The 17,542-nt window shown below is 38.1% G+C and overlaps 1 protein-coding gene across 2 annotated transcripts; it reads right to left on the bottom strand.

The window, feature by feature from the left end:
- Nucleotides 1-982: 982 nt before the first annotated feature.
- FBXO30 (F-box protein 30) lies at nucleotides 983-17,536 on the bottom strand. 2 transcript variants are annotated; one of them, XM_008635951.2, is made up of 4 exons: nucleotides 17,367-17,536; nucleotides 13,228-13,332; nucleotides 4,737-6,819; nucleotides 983-3,897 (listed from the first exon to the last, which is right to left on the bottom strand). In XM_008635951.2, the coding sequence occupies exons 3-4, from the start codon at nucleotides 6,801-6,803 to the stop codon at nucleotides 3,694-3,696; spliced, it is 2,271 nt and encodes a 756-aa protein (XP_008634173.1). In that variant the 5' UTR covers nucleotides 6,804-6,819; nucleotides 13,228-13,332; nucleotides 17,367-17,536; the 3' UTR covers nucleotides 983-3,693. The 2 variants fall into 2 exon arrangements, with proteins under 2 accessions (XP_008634173.1, XP_017592750.1); XM_017737261.1 differs by lacking the exon at nucleotides 13,228-13,332.
- Nucleotides 17,537-17,542: the final 6 nt, after the last annotated feature.

Raw genomic sequence — 17,542 nt, 5'->3', positions numbered from 1 at the left:
CTTCTGCTCATCTGAAGATGATCAAAGCTGCCTGAACAGATATTCTGACTAAAGGAATTTAAATCTGATATTACAGCAGGTATTGAACTCTCCACTGAACGTACATCTCATTTTAGAAAATTACATGCAGAAGAGTCAGGAAGATAGTTTCAGCACTAGTAATCTCAAAAAAACAACCTAAACCGTACAGGCAAATCCTCTAGAATACTTTAAGCATCAAGGAAGGTAAAGTGAAAGAAAAATATTTCCTTACACAGCAGAATATCTAATCCAGTTATGGAGGGAGAAAACCAAAATGTGGTCTGTCTAAAAAGTGAAATAGTCACAAGTTTTTAAGGCTGAACTTAGTGTAGTATGGGTACCATTTTTATTTGTAAAGACTATTAGCATGCCAGTATTAGCAAATGCCAGGGCAAAATGTCAATTTCTGAGCAGTCTTCTATTTTAATGATGTTTTATGTTTTGCCATTCCATAAGCAAGCTGAAACACAACCATTATCTAAACACCCTACATTTTTGTTTCTGTACTGTTCTAACCAACAACTTTCTACAGAAAACTTTACTCACGAAACAACATTGAAAATGTTCTTTGCAAACCAGCAGCATATCATATTGATCAGATAATCTTTCCAATTTATTATTCAGAAAAATCAGTGAGAACAAACCTACAAGCTACAATATATGTCTTCAATGTTATGTACTCAAATCTTTAATTGTGGAAGGGAGTCTATGCTGCGTAATAGACCAAAGCAATAGAAATGGGTAGATAATCTAAAAATGACTGACCAATCTTCATACTGAAATGAATGTGTATAAATATTAATCACTTCCAAATTATCCAATGTTTGAATGTTTGTAGATAGTTTCCTGTATGTAACTTTATTTTTTGAGTACTTACTGGAATCCTATAAGCAGACACTGAGCACCATGCTTGAACACCAGAAGGCAGGGGATATTTTCTTTAAAGAAAATACAGTCATACTAAAAGAGAAACTCCAAAAGTTTTATTAGAATTTCAACAGACATTGAAAAAAATATTGCATAATGATTGAAAACATAATAGTTTAAACAAAGCAATGTGGTATCAAGTAAAAGAAAGACTGCAACAGCTGTCTATATATGCTGTATGGAACATGTACCAGGAAAGGGATATGACATTTTTAAAATTCAAGGGCAAATCTGAACAAGTCACATTTTGATAGACTGACTATACACCACAGATGTTTTACAAACTGCATAGCAATGTAAAAAAAAAAGTTTTATCCTAAGTATACTGTATTCCTGCATTTGGAGCAGTTTACAAGGCAGAGATGTTGTTTACAACATTGATATTTTAATAGCTCTGGATTCTCATAAAAAATAAACTAATTTAACAAAAAAGCCTGTATCTACATTTGAAAATAAAAGTGCATGTATTGAGAAATAGTGTTATTTTTTAAGAAGAGTCTTAAAAAGTTCATTTTAATAGATCGACAATTGATGATACTTTAGATGCAGTTCTGCACTGTGCTACAAGCAAAGTTCTAACACCAGTTCCTCTAACTGAACATCCTCTTTTCTGTAAGCACCAAGACACGTGCCTGCCTACTGTACTCATCAGGGTTCTGGGGAGTTACAAAGAATGTAGAGTACCAAAACCACCACACTGCTCACTAAAAAATACCAGTAACCCAAGACAGGATGTTTTAAAGTAGATTTAGCCATAAATGCAAGCATTATCTCCTCAACATTCAGGATCCTTCCAGTCACACAAGTACTTTTAAACATTGGAGAGCAGCAGCAAGGAGCCATTAGAGCTAAAAGACAAGAACTGAAAGTCTCTCTCCTGCCTTGTACCGAAGAATTTGTGGGTAATGAGCACTTCAGTGCATTCAAAGAACTGGGCTGCAGGCGTAAGATTCCTACCTAAAACCCAGTTGGTATAGTCAGATCTGTACTTGAATCTAGATTCTCCCTTCCAGATAACTGTGGTAACAGCTAAGAATTACTGCAAATGTTGCTAACTTCTGTAGAAGGTTTACTCCTTTCTTCTCTTCAAACAAGAAAGAAGAGAAGTTGTGGAACGAGAACACACAGTTTGAAGATCCAGGCAAAGCTTCTATTTGAGCTCTTATAATTTCAACTCATGGCACTGAAGAACTAGATTTTTTTTTTCTGGGCACCTGTAGCACTCTGAATAGCAAAAAGGCAGTGAATGTTTAGCTGGACTGAATCCAGAATGGGAAATGCACAGATACCAAAGTTGTGAAGTGCAGCCAGACTAGCCATAAACAAGTGTCCGGTACAGAAATTACAAGTAATAAATTTAGCCATTTTTGTAAACATCTCCTCCTTACTAATCTCTTTTTTTTTCCCTATAATGGAAATACGTACTGTATTTCATTGTTCCAAGCTCTGGTCTGTTTCTGTTTTAGCTTTGTGGCACAGTTGCTAAGTGCAACAGGCTAGAGACACCGACAGGAATACAAACAAGTTGGAAAGTCAGTTCAAGTTATTACAGTTTTGCTATACCAGGCCATTTTTCATAGCATGTATTCTCTGTTCACAAATGCTTTGTAGGATCTTTTTTTATGGAAGACTGGAAGCAAATTGAAGTTATTGGTTTAACAAATGTGGTTTAACATAACATTTCTGATATGCCTTATGCAATTAACAAATCATGTCTCATCTTATGAAGATGATACATTTGCTATACATACCAGTAATTTAAAATGCTCCTTAAAAAAGCAGCATTTTTAGAGACGAATTAACAGAAAAGGAGACAATACATCTCACAATACCATAGAACAAGTAAAGCCCTTTCATTAGCTGCGTTGTAAATTCGTAACTGTTCATCACATTGCATTTCTAACTTCTCAAGCAATTTAACCCTCAGCCAACTGCAGGACAAGGAAAAATCTTCTGAACATTTGACATTGATATCATTGTAGGTGCGAGAGTAAAAACTAGTATTCCATGGTTTTAGCTCTAAAAGTTTTGCTCCCAGAGTTCAGAAGAAAAATAGCAATTGTTGACATGTCAAAACAAAGTTGTACTAAAAATTAAGCTGCTGTAAATCTGAGTTCACTTAGATCATTCCTAAAAAAACCTTTATTTTAAAAAAGCTGATCCTAGATCACTTGTTAACTAGGAAGAGCAGTAGAACACTGATTTCATGAGAAAAGATGTGCTTAAAAGCTGTGTTTGAGACATCTATTATAAAGTTTTGAATTCATCCTTATCTTTCAAATATTTGGATTATAATAAAAGATTTTAAAAAAAAAAAAAAAAAAAAAATAGACCAGATACAGAAGGTACAGAATTTGGATAGGACTTTTCTCTCACTACAATTCAGTGTTTCCTATCCAAATGCAGATACCATTTAGAGGCCATTTTTGAAATGTTATCAGTCAACAGCAACATGGGCACCAGTGAATCAGAAAACACACCTTAGGATTTTGTTCTTAAATTATATAAGTTAGATAAAACTACCCTGTCCAGCAAGTTCCGAATTTTTCAAACGTTAAGGCAACTTTCATTACTTTCCAGCTAAACAGTACTATAAAAAATAAATGTCACTTCAAACCTTATATACACAGTGACAGAGTAGATTTAGCTAGAAAGTATCTTTAGTACATTAATAAAGTGTCTCATAATATTACCGAGGTTATATCAGGTGCTTGAGTGTATGTGCAATTGGAGTGGCTGCAATACTTAAAGTACTGGTTTCAAAACAGAGCGCAGTGAACGTCCCTCCTTCGTGAGCTCTCGTGTCACACACATACATGGCAGCGGAACAGCCTCCTCTCTTCTCTCCACAGCATTGTAGCTACACTTCTTCAAGTGGTCAGCCATGCTCACGATGTCAGCAAACTTCCACTCATTTACAGTACAGAATGCTGTACTGAAGCGCCAAACCTAGAAAATAAGCTGCACTTAGGTTCACAATGTTTTGAGGTACCTGAAGTCAGAGCAAGAAATTACATCCTTGTACTATAAAACTTTCAGGTAATGTTGTCTATAAATCACACTAAAAATCAACATGACAAAAATACACCATAGAGAATTTAGCATTCTCAGTCCCAGGCTGATTCAGGCTCCAAGAAACTCTCTGAACACTGGGAAGAAACACAGGCAGTGTTTTTTGTGTCTACAAAATAGATACAATCAGAAATTAAATGACAAGGTATTGTAAGACCAACCACAACAATTTATTTCTTATCAACTTCTGCAATTCCAAATGACTGTTGCAAATACTCTGCAATTTTGGGTGGGGAAAATGGTAAAAACTGTATTACACAAAGGTCATCCAAAGGTTTTAAATTATTTCAGTATTTAAGGCACTCAGTACCAAGGCAATAGATAGGATATCAACAGGTTTGAAAAAAAAAATTGCTGTAAACACTACACAGACAAGAAAAGCAAACTTTGCAGGCAGCTTTCCCGCTTCTATGGAATATTGATCTTAAAGCAAATCATGAAGTAATCTTTTAACATTTTAAAATATTGGAAAAAACAGAAGTAAATTTACAATTTTAGCAAAAACTGGACAGACTCTACTTCTACTTCTCCAAGTATGGAAAAGACTGAGACAACCTGCAGCAATTTTCACTTTTTCTGTACAACAGTCTCTTTCTTGAAGGGTTATTATACCAAAATCCAGTGGTAACAGATACAATATTAAGAGAAAAAGCAGAAACAGGACCAATGTAATACTTTCTCTTTCACCTTCAAGATAAAAAAAACCCCAAACTTACCTTCTCTTTTACCTGCCACGAACTTCCTTCTGGGTACTTTCTCTTCTCCCAAAGCAGTATCACCATTCCACGTGCTTGAAGCAAGCTTCCACATACATCTCTCATTAAACGTGACACTCTTGAAAGCTGACACAAACTAAAGCCATCTAGAAAGCTAGCAATGTGCTGCAACACCTCAAAAGGTAGACTACTCAGATGATCATTGTGTAGTCCAATTAAGCAGCTTTTTGCTGGTTCTACTAATACTGTGGATATACAAGGCTGAACTCCAAATGACCTTAAGTGGCGGTCATGAATAATTTTTGCCCCTTGTGTTGAAGGGCAAAACCTTCGTTGAGAATACGTACACCCATAATATGCCAAAGGACACCTCTGCTCCATCCAGCCATTAAGGCCAGCATGAATGTCTCCATGCACATTCTTAAAATGCGATGAAAATTCATTCCTTCTAAACAACTGTCCACAAACAAATGTAAACATTGAACGCTGTTTTGTTTGGTATCTAGCCACATATTCCAATACCAAATCCAATCCAAGGGTCTGGAATGGACTCGGATTTGAGAGCTGTGGGTTGGCATGATCACATGCAGAAGCTGAAGCTATTTCCCCCACCATTGTATTTGTGGCCAATATAGCAGATGGGAGAGAAAATGTTTGGGTCCCAAAGTCAACGTGATACACATCGACAGCGCGACTTTCTGATATCCCCCTGCCTCCAGGAGAGTCTCCTAGGCAAAACAACAGAGCTGCAGTGATTAGATCAATTCCCTGAAGACCCATAGGATCTTCTGTTATCTCCAAATCTGATGTATCGACAGCTTTGTCTTCTTTTGGTGTTGACCAATAGTGGTTAACAAGGAATCTGTACGATTGATGCCGTAAAAAAGCATCTATGTTTCTCAATCTTTCTTGCTCCACTTGTCTCTCTAACATTTCTTCTTCATGAGCATTATGGGGAAGTAGTACATGATTAACATTGCCATTAACTAAGTGATCAGCTGATATTACTTCAACTTGTGCTGTTACAGGGAAGGAGCTGCAGGCCTGTAATGCTTCATCATCATGAGATGCAGTACATTCACCATTTGCTACACTGGACGGTTTTGAATTAGATACACCAAGATCTTCACTGTGGTCCAACACCTTTGAACATTCATTGTCTACATGAAAGCCATTACACAAAAGTGAGGAGTTACTGAGGTTTAGATTTAAGTCGTGGTTTTGCACTACATCACAACAAATACCACTAGAACCATTTTGCTCCATTTGTGAATTTTGACTCAGGCTATCAAAGTTAATTCCCCCAACTGCTCCGACATTATCTTCATCTGGATTTTCAGAGTCAGACTTTTTATCCTGAATAATGCCACTAGAAGCTTGTTCTTTAATCCTGGGATCTTCTTTCATTTCATGTGGTGAAATGCAGAGGTTTGAACTTAACATACCAATGTCCCTTGTAGCAGTGTTCAGGATATCCAAAGCAGCAGCTAAACTCCTCGTTGTTTCTACAGTAGCTTGATAAAGTGCACCATAGGACTCTTCATCTACAGGCATCAAGCCATTGGTATGCACTGTATCAGGGGCACTTGATTTGACAGATGTTTGCTCTCTAGATTCTGGTATTTGATCACCTGCTTTTGACATCATAGTTGCTACTTTAAGTGATTCTAATAACATGCGCTGGTCTTGAAGAGCTAAAGCCATATCTAGCTGCTCCACTTCATCAACATCTTTACTCAGGTTTTCATAAGATTTTCGGTCAGCATAACTGACTGGCCATCTATTCCACTCCATGGTACAACATACCACACTTGCAGGACAAACTTCTAGATGATCAGCAATTTTATTTCGGGCTACTATGAAGGGACATCCAAAGCCACTATTCAAACAAGGCACTCTTTCAAGTGGACATAGCATGCGATGTTCCTCAGCTTTACATGAGTGAAAAACTGCTCCACAAACCAAGGGGCAGCCAATCAAATCACAGGAAATGCCCGGCTCTGGTCTGGTCATACAACGACGGCTGACACAGTTCACACAGTGTAAGTGTTGCTGATGTTCCTCCATGATTGTAAATCCAATTCTGAGCAAAGAGAAAGGAGACAACAGCATAGAATGAATATTAACTCAATATTGTTAATATTTACTAGCTACTATTTGCAGTTTTGCATCCTTGGTCAGTTGACATTCTAAGTTGACATTCTAAGTATGTAACACCTTATTTCAAAGAAATGGTGCTTAAAAGTTCATCTGAAAATTAAAAACACACATTTGTATCAGAGTTCAGAACACAGTCTACACATTTATTTACCAGGTCTAATACATGCAACTTAAGTAAAAATGTTGTATAATCCTTCACTCTGGAATAGCCCTTTTTCCCTGCCCACTGCAAATAGATCATTCCATGAAAAACAAAGCATTACCTTTGACTATATAGTCTACTACCTAAAATCATAAATGATACAATTGCACAGAGTACAGAGACAAAATGAAGGAATCCAGATTCATCCTCATGTCCGTCCAATTCTCTAAATTAAACAGAGGCAACCTGTTTCCCAGGCTACCTGCTACCACCTAAGCTGCTGGCACCCTCTTCTTGCAGTTCTGCTTAAGGCAATCTGCAGCCTTCAGTGAGTATCTCAATTCCCTGTCATGTGCCATTCTCTCCCCACTCTGTGCTTCTGACAGACTGCAGGCCTTTACAACAGCTCTTCACTCTTTTTCTTCATCTATAGCCTTTAGCCCCTCCATTTTCTACAGTTGTTGTTGTACAAGGGTAGCAATTATACTACATAATTACACTACACATTAAATAAGTCCTTTTATTTCACTCAAACCATTTACATAAATCTTAAGTTGCCAACATGGTCCTATCTATATGTCCAGTTCAACCCACAAAAGGTAATTTTTTAATGCATCCTATGGCCGCCCTGATCACAATACCAGCAATTCAAAGTGTAAGGATATCAACAACTCTACATAACAAGGCCAAACAGCAATAAAAATCAAAATACATATACATCCATGGTGCAATCTATAATAACACATTGATACCAACAAAAAATTCAATTCTTTGTTGTGGCATGGAAAAATAAATAAAAAAGAAAAAAAAAAAGAAAAAAACAAGAGTAAACTTTGTGTCTTTGTATCATACTTTGAGAAAGTCTGGAACTGCTCTCTAGCTGGAGTGCAGGCCCACACAAGTTACCAAGCTCTCCCCTATGCTCTTACAAACTCCTTCTCGGAAGTGATACCAGTAGGGATTGAAGTTCAGAGGTATCACAGAATGACTTGCACAGAGCAAAATCTCAAAAATACTGTTTCAAACATATGTTGCTCAGTTCCATCTTTTCCTTACTCCTCGCCCTCTAGGCATTTTCTTGAGAAATAAAATGCTCAAGGAATTTAAGATTAATAAAAATGGTTCCTTATTCTGCCAATAAGTGCTCTCACACATTGTCTTTAGACTAAACACTTCAGTTTTCATGCATTAAACCTTCTTAAATTAAAATTACTCTAAACTATAAAAACAAAACTGCTTAGTATCATTCCTTCTCTTCAAACTGAAGGTAGAAGGAAACAAAAGTGCCTTTTAGACACTCCACTTTAAATAATTTAAAGCATTTAAATAGAAATCTGTGTGACACTTCACTCACTTGTATTCTTTTATAATGCTTTGAAATTCATGCCAACTTTAAGTAGCAATCAGTGCTCATCCCCCATCCGTCGTAATTTGGATAACTTAAATATTTTAGCCACCCACTCTCCTGAACACTTTTAACTAAAAAACATATGTGCTACACTTAGCAGGCAAAACACAGCTGAATTTCCCCCACCATACCTTAGCATTTATATACTGAGTTACAGTAAGTAATACTGAGTAATAGTAAGTTTTGAGTATCAGTCACTGGACTCAGTGACTGACTTACTCAACATTCTTGCAAACCTCTCTGGCACACAACCTGTTTTCAACTTGCAAATTAAGTCAGATGGAATCTACTACAAAGAGATGAAACATGTTCAGTAAAGAATGAAAAAATTATTTGACTTCTCTGAAGATATTTTTGGTTCTTCCAGCAAAGCCCTCTCTGAGTAATTCTTGCCAAATACCGCAGCCTGTTGCTAGGCCAAAGAAAATCTCAGAAATTGCCATCACTACTGAAACCAAAATACTTCTCCTCAAGTCAACAGGTGAGCAGAGATCAAAAGGAAGCTCTCAGGTTATGTGTGTATTTTAAAGTGCGTAAGACAAAATGGAAATAGCACTGAAAAAGACAATTGCTCGTTTATAATGCCAGGGCCTTTACAGAGCCCAGCCCCTGCTTCATCTATCTAAACAGAGTCTTGTTGCTCCCATAAAACAATGGCCTGCTCACTTCAAGCTGGCCAGAAGTGAGCCACTTGGAGAGCAGCACGTGGGTGCGTTAGGGGCAGGAGTACCTATGACTCTCTTAAGATGGGACAGTGTGTTGCTAACTGGGCTCAGCTGCACAGGTCACACCTACCTGTGAGGGTAACCGAGATGACCTCTGCCTCACTGTGGGGGTTATGGATGCTTTCACCCTATCAAGCAGCTTCACTATCCACTTGACAGGATCCCAGGTGAAAAGAGGGCACTCATGTCATGAGCTGCCAATGCCCTCTACCCACGGGGTGAAAAAGCTGGGTACAGTGTGACAGCAGCCTGGGGGGTAGTGCTGTCAAGACTCAGAGGATGCCCACAGGAGCGGGTGTATTCCTCCACAGCAGCAAGGGCAGGCCTGGGCTGCCCTTTGCGGGGTGTATTCCTCCACAGCAGCAAGGGCAGGCCTTTGCACTGCCACCGCGTGGCTCCGTGCTGGGCACAACCCGGGCACGTAGAGCAGGTGGAGGCACACATCCATTCCAGACCCTCATGATTGGCTGCAGCCCATTCCTTATCAATTGTGACACTTGGACTTCAGTGGCAATTTCACATCAACACCGTCAATCATGTCAAGGTGTGTCTCATGACAGCAGTTTGGGCCAAAATTTTACTGATTTTGAGCAAGGCAGACAAGCCACCTTCACTTAACCCAGAAAGGGGACATATGTCAATTATGTTGGAAAAATAGCACACACTGCTAAGCCAGCACTATTCTACTGCTTCTAGGCCAAAGCTGGCTCACATGCAGCAGCTCAGAACACAGTCAAACTGAGCTCGTGTTTGCCTGCACCATTTCTGTAGACATAGCCTAAGTTAGTCAACCATCATTAAATACTATCTTTAAATAGCATGAGCTTACACAGAACATTCTATTAAGACAGTAAAACATCCTCCTCCCCAGCACACTATCTTGGTCTTTAAAAGTCAGATTGTGAAACCTGAGTTGCACAATGATACTGGCTTTTCTCAGGTTCCTGAACTCCTTTCACACATAATATTCAAAATTTTATTATTTCATATAAGCAAATGACATTTCAAAGTAAGAAGGAAACCAAATCTGGTGAAAACATCAAATATCACCAACAGACAGTGTATGAAAGACAAAGCTGACACTAAAACCCCAAGTCTTATCAATAGCTAGATGCTAATTTGCTCTGTAACAGATGCTTCAGGTTGTTTTCATCAAGAAACAGTTATGCACAAAATCAATTAAATAGCTGAACTAACTTATGCTCTCAGTTTCTATAAATAAGAAACTGGTCACCAAGAAGCCTGATATTAGCTGCCATTTATCTTAAAATTCAAATCCTTTGTCTCATTATCTAAATATATAATTTGAAATATCTTCAGACATCCGTAGACCTTCAGCAGAACATTCACTAAAATTCTGCGTTCTGCTTACAAGCCTTAACTCCTCAGCACCTGCTGCAAAACTTCAATTTAGTCAGAATGTCACATTTTATTTATAGGTTACTACAAAGTCTCTTGAAATATATTAAATGTCCTTTTATGCATTTTTAATTTTAATACTTGAGCTTCAAACTCAACAGCTGTTTTGGGCAGTCATGAGTTCCTAGACTGCTTGAACTACTTAAGGTTTCTGATATAATTCCATTCTTAAATTGCCAATTATTTCCAAAGGAAAAAAAACAAATGCCCCTATCAAACTGGTGAAATAAATGGATAATACCTCAAGAATTAGCACACTGATTAATCAGCAAATGGCCATGACTCACTCTATTTTGTAAGCTAACTTTGTAAACTGCAGAACTTAGCACCTCTTTCATTCAGAGATTAAGAGCATTCACATATTAATAATTTCCCATTAAAGAACCATAACCAGTATATCATCAGTACTATACTAAGAACAAGAACTACCCTCTTCCCAAATATTTCCTTGTAAGGATAAAAACCTGTTGGGTAAAGGGGAGATAAAGAACATTTTCGCTAGAGGTAACAAAGTCCTTTCATTTCCTCTAATACAGCAAATTGAAAAGGCTAACAAAGAATGTCATTGCTGACCTAAAGAAAAATACCTGTCATTAAAGCATGTACCAATAATATTTATAGTGTTTATATCCCACTGTGTTCCTTGTCACAATATGGTCAGAAGACAGTGTCAGATCAATGACTACAGCAGGAACGAACAGCTGTCCTTTTCTAATAGTGTAGTGTCAGCAACCAGCTTCAGTTCCTTCAGTTCAGGGTGCCTAAGTACACACACTTGACTGTTACTAGCAGAGAAACCTAAAAATACATCCCGTTCCACTGAGGTGACCACTGCTCTCAGAATTTGTGCAATCACTTGATGTTATTGTACATAACTATACAGTCAGCTGACCAAATCAGCCAGAACATGCCTTGAAAATCTGTCATAATTAAAAGGATTAAAATTCCAGCTGCTACAGCCACATGATTTCCAGTTGCTGTTGTAACACGAACATTAAAATAGCATAATAAGAGTTTCAGACTCACACAATGTTTCTGCTGCAAGTGCAAGCTCTCACCTTCTTCTATACCACAAAAACACTATACTTAGTATTATCAAACCCAAAGCCTGCTTGCTCACTCTCTCCTATAGGAATTCTTTGGGGCCAATAAGACAGGAAATCACAGCAACCATTACTGCTATTGGAGGCCTCCATTATTCAGCCACCTTTTATTCACCAAACCTATAAAGCTCAACTACTTTTGAGATTTTTCTATCAAATTCAACTGAATAAGCCAACAGGTTCTTAAACTACTGCTTCAAGGATGTAGAAGACTAGAGACACACAAGCTGTACTACAGGTTTAAACTCCCAGGAGCATCCAAATCCAGCCACAAGCAAATACATGCAAACCATACAAAAAAATTCCCTTTTGTTTTGGACACTGTAGAAATGACAGCTGTATTTCTAAATCTTCCATCTTTTATGCAGGTTTCTGTCAGGAGCTTCTCTTTCAGATGCCAAACTTAAATTCTCAACCTTAGAAGATACTAATTACTGCCCCCCACCCCTAAGTTCATCAGGACAACCCTGATTTCTGTTACAACAAGACAGACCAGGAAAACTAAAACTATATTCAAAACAGTTGGATGAGTGTTCACTGCATTGTCAAACATAAATTTATCCACAACAAAGATGAAAGCATCTTCCTTGGCTGGTAGTGACTGCACATACTACACATACTAGAACGAGTCTACATTAATTTATTGTTAATCACTGAAATCATGAGAAGAGCTCCAATTACTAAAGCCCAAATGACTATGTAAGTAGGATGCAACTTCAACCATTATCATCATAGTCTACAGCTATTATTATGTACTACACAAAAGTGGCAGAAAAAGGTTACACTCAAAACATGGCTTTTTGCTGCAAGAATAAAAACCTCCGGAGGACACATACTTCCGGAAAGATTATAGTTTTATCAGTGGTCTAGCATCAAAGGAATATATAGCTGCTTTTTTAAGCACAAATCAAAATTACCTATCCACCTCACAAAAAAAAACAACAACAAACAAACAGACCAAAGAAAAGAAATCTCTAACTACAGCAAAAATAATGAGCACTGGAATTACAGGGAAGTGCAACCATTTTTATGCCAACCTTATAAAGAAGACTTTTCCATGTCTTCCCCTGCCCCAAATATCCTTTCTTTTTAGTGGCAAACCATCTTCCTACCTTTCAGAGAATACAAGGAGATTACTTCCTCCCAAATCATTGCAGCCAATAAAAAGAATAGAATTCAAGGGGAAAATGACCCAAAGCAAAACACTGCTTTGACTGAAGAGGACCTTCCACTGATGCCCTACATGTCTGGCTTTGTTCTATTTTAGAATAGAAGCTCTGATGAAATGACAGAACACTTTCTCCTATCCCTGTTAAACTCAGTTAAAGGAATGTTAAAAATCAAAAGCAAAACTACTAGGCTTTTCTTTAGAGTACTTTTGTGACAGATCTGCCATGCATTCTTGCTTCCTTGACATATTCCCCAGAGAAGAAACCCAAAGACCTCAATGTGCCCTTGGCCACACACTGACACAGGACAACCGCACAAGGAACAGCTACAGTTGCTGCATGGCTCAGGCACAAAAGCACTCTACCTGTTGAGATGGTGACAGGGCAGAATCAGCTAGAGAGCCAGTAGATTTCATGTGTAAAGCACTTCTGAACTTGAACACAGTGTGACTCCTCGATTGCTGCAGATTCTGCAAGAAATGAGATCAGAAGTAAGGTTTCATTTCAGGTGTAGACATTGCTTTCCATATGTACAACCCCCTGAAAAGGCCATGTTCTTACACTATCTGGGGCTACAAACATTGAATTTTTTGGTAGCTTTTATGGGAATATAAAAAAGTTTTTAATAAGACTTCCCAAGCACAACCTAAGTTCTGTCATTTTAGCATATTGCTAGCTGTTAGTCACACTGGATGGTAACCTAATTATATTTAAGGCTGTAAGAGATTATTAAAAGTTATTATTCTGACCTACTGCACTTAATCCACTGCTCTGACCACTTCACAAAAAAAAAAAACCATACTCAAATGAAAGATTGCAACAGATGGAGAACTAGAAAAAATAAATAAAGTTTGATTCTTTTACAAACTGCATTTTAGTCTAGTTAAAATGTGTCCATCATCAGTCTTCATACATGGGAACTTACCAAGCAGTTACTTACTATTAAAAAGCTTTTTACTGTTACAAGATGCTTTTCTATTCTTTCATGCCCAAGGATTATCACTAAAACTTAAGAGAGGTGAAACTGAGGTGATATGCCCAAAGGAACAATGACATTCTTATCCCAGTACCAACTCACAAATCCTCCAGAAAAGCAGAAAAAATTCCTCAGAAACCAGAAACAGAACTACTGGAAAAAATAATGCATTCTGTATTACAGTAGGTAGTTTTCACCACCCAGAAGAAACCAAAAATAAACCCTTCTTACGTAATATTTTAATTCATACATGCTGCTGCCGAAGAATTCCTGACCTCTGCATACTTACAGAAATCAGGCCAAACATCTCATTAATATACTGTTTCAGGTCTTACTACACAAGTTTAACCAGGTCCCATAGCAAAATGAGAAAACAACTTTAAAGTAAATAGACTATGAAAGCCACTTCTCTCCAACATCCTACACTGAAGTGCAATCCCATGTATTCTGTACATATCAAGTTATTTTTTCTGTTAAAAATACACTCTTGTTAGTAGACAATGGCCTAATACACACCAAAACAGACAGCACCCAAAAAAAATTAACAGACGTCCCCACACAAATACCTTATCAGATTACACTGAAGTAGAAATGATGGGAGTTTGTCCCAAATTATTTTGAAAGATTTGAAGTAAAACAATATTATAAGACAGTTTTAACAACTTTATTCTATTTTCAGGTATTTCCCTTTCTTATCAAATGAAAGGCACTTTTTGCAGCAACAGTTAGGCTTTTCCCCCTTCCAAGCTGCTTGGTTTTAAAACCAACAAAACAGAGACAAAAAAAATAAACAGTAAAAAAAATAGACAGTTTTAAATAAAACTATTGTCTAAACAAAACCTCACCTATCTCAAATAGTTGATGACAGAAAGCTGGGAATACATCTCATAGTGAGCATGTTATACCAGCTATTTCAATATGTTTCTAACATGAATGAAGAACTGGAATACAAGAACATCTTCACTACAAGTTTGTGCAGGGTTTTAGGACATACGATGATTCATCGATTTGTTATCTCTAATATCATTTAGACTGCCTTTTCCAAATGTCAACAGGCTTGATGCTATTTCTTTTTGCCCAAAGACTCCAGCCAAACGATCCTATCCAAACACATTCCTTATCTGGTGACAATAGTGACTCAGCCAAAACAAGGTTTTGTAAGAGCATTAAAGCTTTGCCAATAAAGCACACTTCTATAAAGATCCTATTTGCAATGAATCTATCACACCAACAAATTTCTCTGTCAAACAGGACTTTTGGAAAACTACAGTTTGTACTAGAGATGTTTCTAAATAGACAAATAAAAGCCTGAATTTCAACAAAACACCACCCACCTTCCAGCACCTCTGTAGCCAAGTCTGAACCAGGTATCACAATCAGTCTGAAACACTACCTAAAGTTTTACATGAACAGCTGTAACTACACCACTCAGAAACTTACCTCACTATGCCTCTCATTCTCAAACCTTAAGTTTAGACCTATCTTTTTTTTTAATCACGATTTCACATTAAGAGCTTAGATCAATGTTGGACATTTGGTAAGAAACAGCACAATCTACTCAACTGGATGTTCTACCGACTGCAGCCGTTTGCAGGGTACTGAAGCTTCAAACAGCATTAACAGATTACTATAAAGTTGTAACAATACACCAAGTGTCACATCAGAAACTATTAAAAACAGTAGCTTGCAAAGTAAGTCAGAATCTAGAGCTCCCCTGCCATTTCAACTCTCTTGGCCTGTTTCAGAACAGTTTATATGACAAAACTTTTCAGTCTTCTGCCTTCATTCAATATTGAGACTAGACAGTGTCCAGACATTTCAGACAGCTTACACAGATTTCTCTGCAACCATCAATAATGTAAATATTTGTTTATTTGTGGTCTGTTCAGGAATACTTACCACCCCTTATACAATCTAACCATCTCACCAACAGATACATTATTTTTATTCTTATTATGCAGATAAGGAAACTGAAGGGAAATTGTCACCAGTACAATGATGACTATATATGATTCCCTGCTCCCATCTCTATACCACTGGATCTCATTGCCAGAGGCAAACAGCATTTGCATCCTTTTAGACAGAGCCCACCAAAGAAACAGGTCTATCGATATGAGGAAAATTTTGTTACTTTTAGTGCAATTGGACTGAATGCAAAACAGGGGTTTCTTACACAGGTGAAATCTGCAACAGCTACAGGAACTCATCTAACGACTAATAAACATATGCTTTCTTCTTCACAAAGTTGTAGACTACACCCTCTGTTGTAGACACTCTTTATGACCTAAAAACCTGGCTGTCCAAAACCATGCAGAAATCTTGTCCAGAAAGTTTCCAGCCAGATACTGCTTGTTAAACGCAGCACTTATTTTGCCCATTAGACTTCTAACATCAAAGTAGGAGGCAAGGGAAAGATAACCCAAATTTGAGAAGTTAATTGAGTAAATGCAGAATTTAGTGCAAAAGAAAGAATGTTCAGGCAGCGGAGTAAAAACACTGCTTTTGCCTAACTTTTGCCCATTCTGCTGGGATTCTCCCGTTCTCTAACATCTTCTAACTTTGGAAAAAAATGAGACAAGAGACCCCAAAAAAGTCTCAGCTTGCAATACAATCCCAACTCACCCTCACTAATCTATTTCTTCTCTCGATGAAACTTGACCACTATAGAGAAATTACACACAGATATTTACATGCATACAGAGTGGAAGACAGAGTAAAGCTGCCAGTGCATTTTTCAGTATTGCAGGTACTCAACTTGCTTACCAACAAAGTTCTTCTAATATTTTTCTAATACTTCTGGGAGAGGGGTGCAGAGGGGAAGGTCATAAATACCTAACATCCTCATCAAACGGGATGCATGAACCTTAATCCCCCAAATCACAGCACAAGTTAAGGTGTATCACATCAACGTGCAGCAGAAGGCAGCAGGTGTCCAGGTGAAGGACTTAACCATCAAGTATTCCACACCAATTCTAGAGAAAGCAGAAGTAACATCTTGCCTTAAGTGCTAGCACAAGCAAGGTGAGGCTGTTACTTCTGGGATACTGGGTTTGGACTAGTATGCTAACAAACACTTATCTGGCATATTAACAACATAATCAGCAAAAGGGAAACAAGGATTATGAAAAGCTCCTCAGCCAAATCCGAGCAGAGCTTTACAGAACAAAAGAAAGCCACCTCACCAGCCCACAGGTTATTTCCCTTAAGAATCTGAAGACCTACTGCGAACAACAGCGACGCTAGAACTTTTGGAAGTGAGGCCACACAACTGTTCCAATACGCGAGCCGTTGAACAAGCTGCTGTCATCTCCCTGTATGCTTCTGATTGCCGACCCGTGGGGTTACAGGAGTACAACCACACAATCCTCTTTACCTTCATAAAGGAGAGAAACAAAGGCTCCACCGCACGTCAAAAAACTGCCATTAAAAAAAGGAACTGCGAGACAAAACACCACCTCTTACATAGTCTGAGCACATCTACTCGAAATAACACAAACACGGGGGATTAGAGAAGGATTGCAGCAATACCTCTGGATTATTTGCTCTCTTCCCCCTCCTTTCACGCAGAAAGGCGACTCTTCGACTGCGGTCTCCACAGCACCAGGCAGACGCCGGCCCTATGCCCTTCCCACGTGCTATCGCGACACCCCGACAGCGCTGGCAGCACGGCGGGGTCAGAGGAAGCGGCCGCGGCAGAGCTCAGT

The sequence above is a fragment of the Corvus brachyrhynchos genome, unplaced genomic scaffold (genome assembly GCF_000691975.1).
Source record: "Corvus brachyrhynchos isolate BGI_N302 unplaced genomic scaffold, ASM69197v1 scaffold6, whole genome shotgun sequence".
Lineage (NCBI taxonomy): Eukaryota > Metazoa > Chordata > Aves > Passeriformes > Corvidae > Corvus > Corvus brachyrhynchos.
Note: the sequence above shows the minus strand (reverse complement) of the source record. Positions and strands in the feature narration are given on the sequence as shown.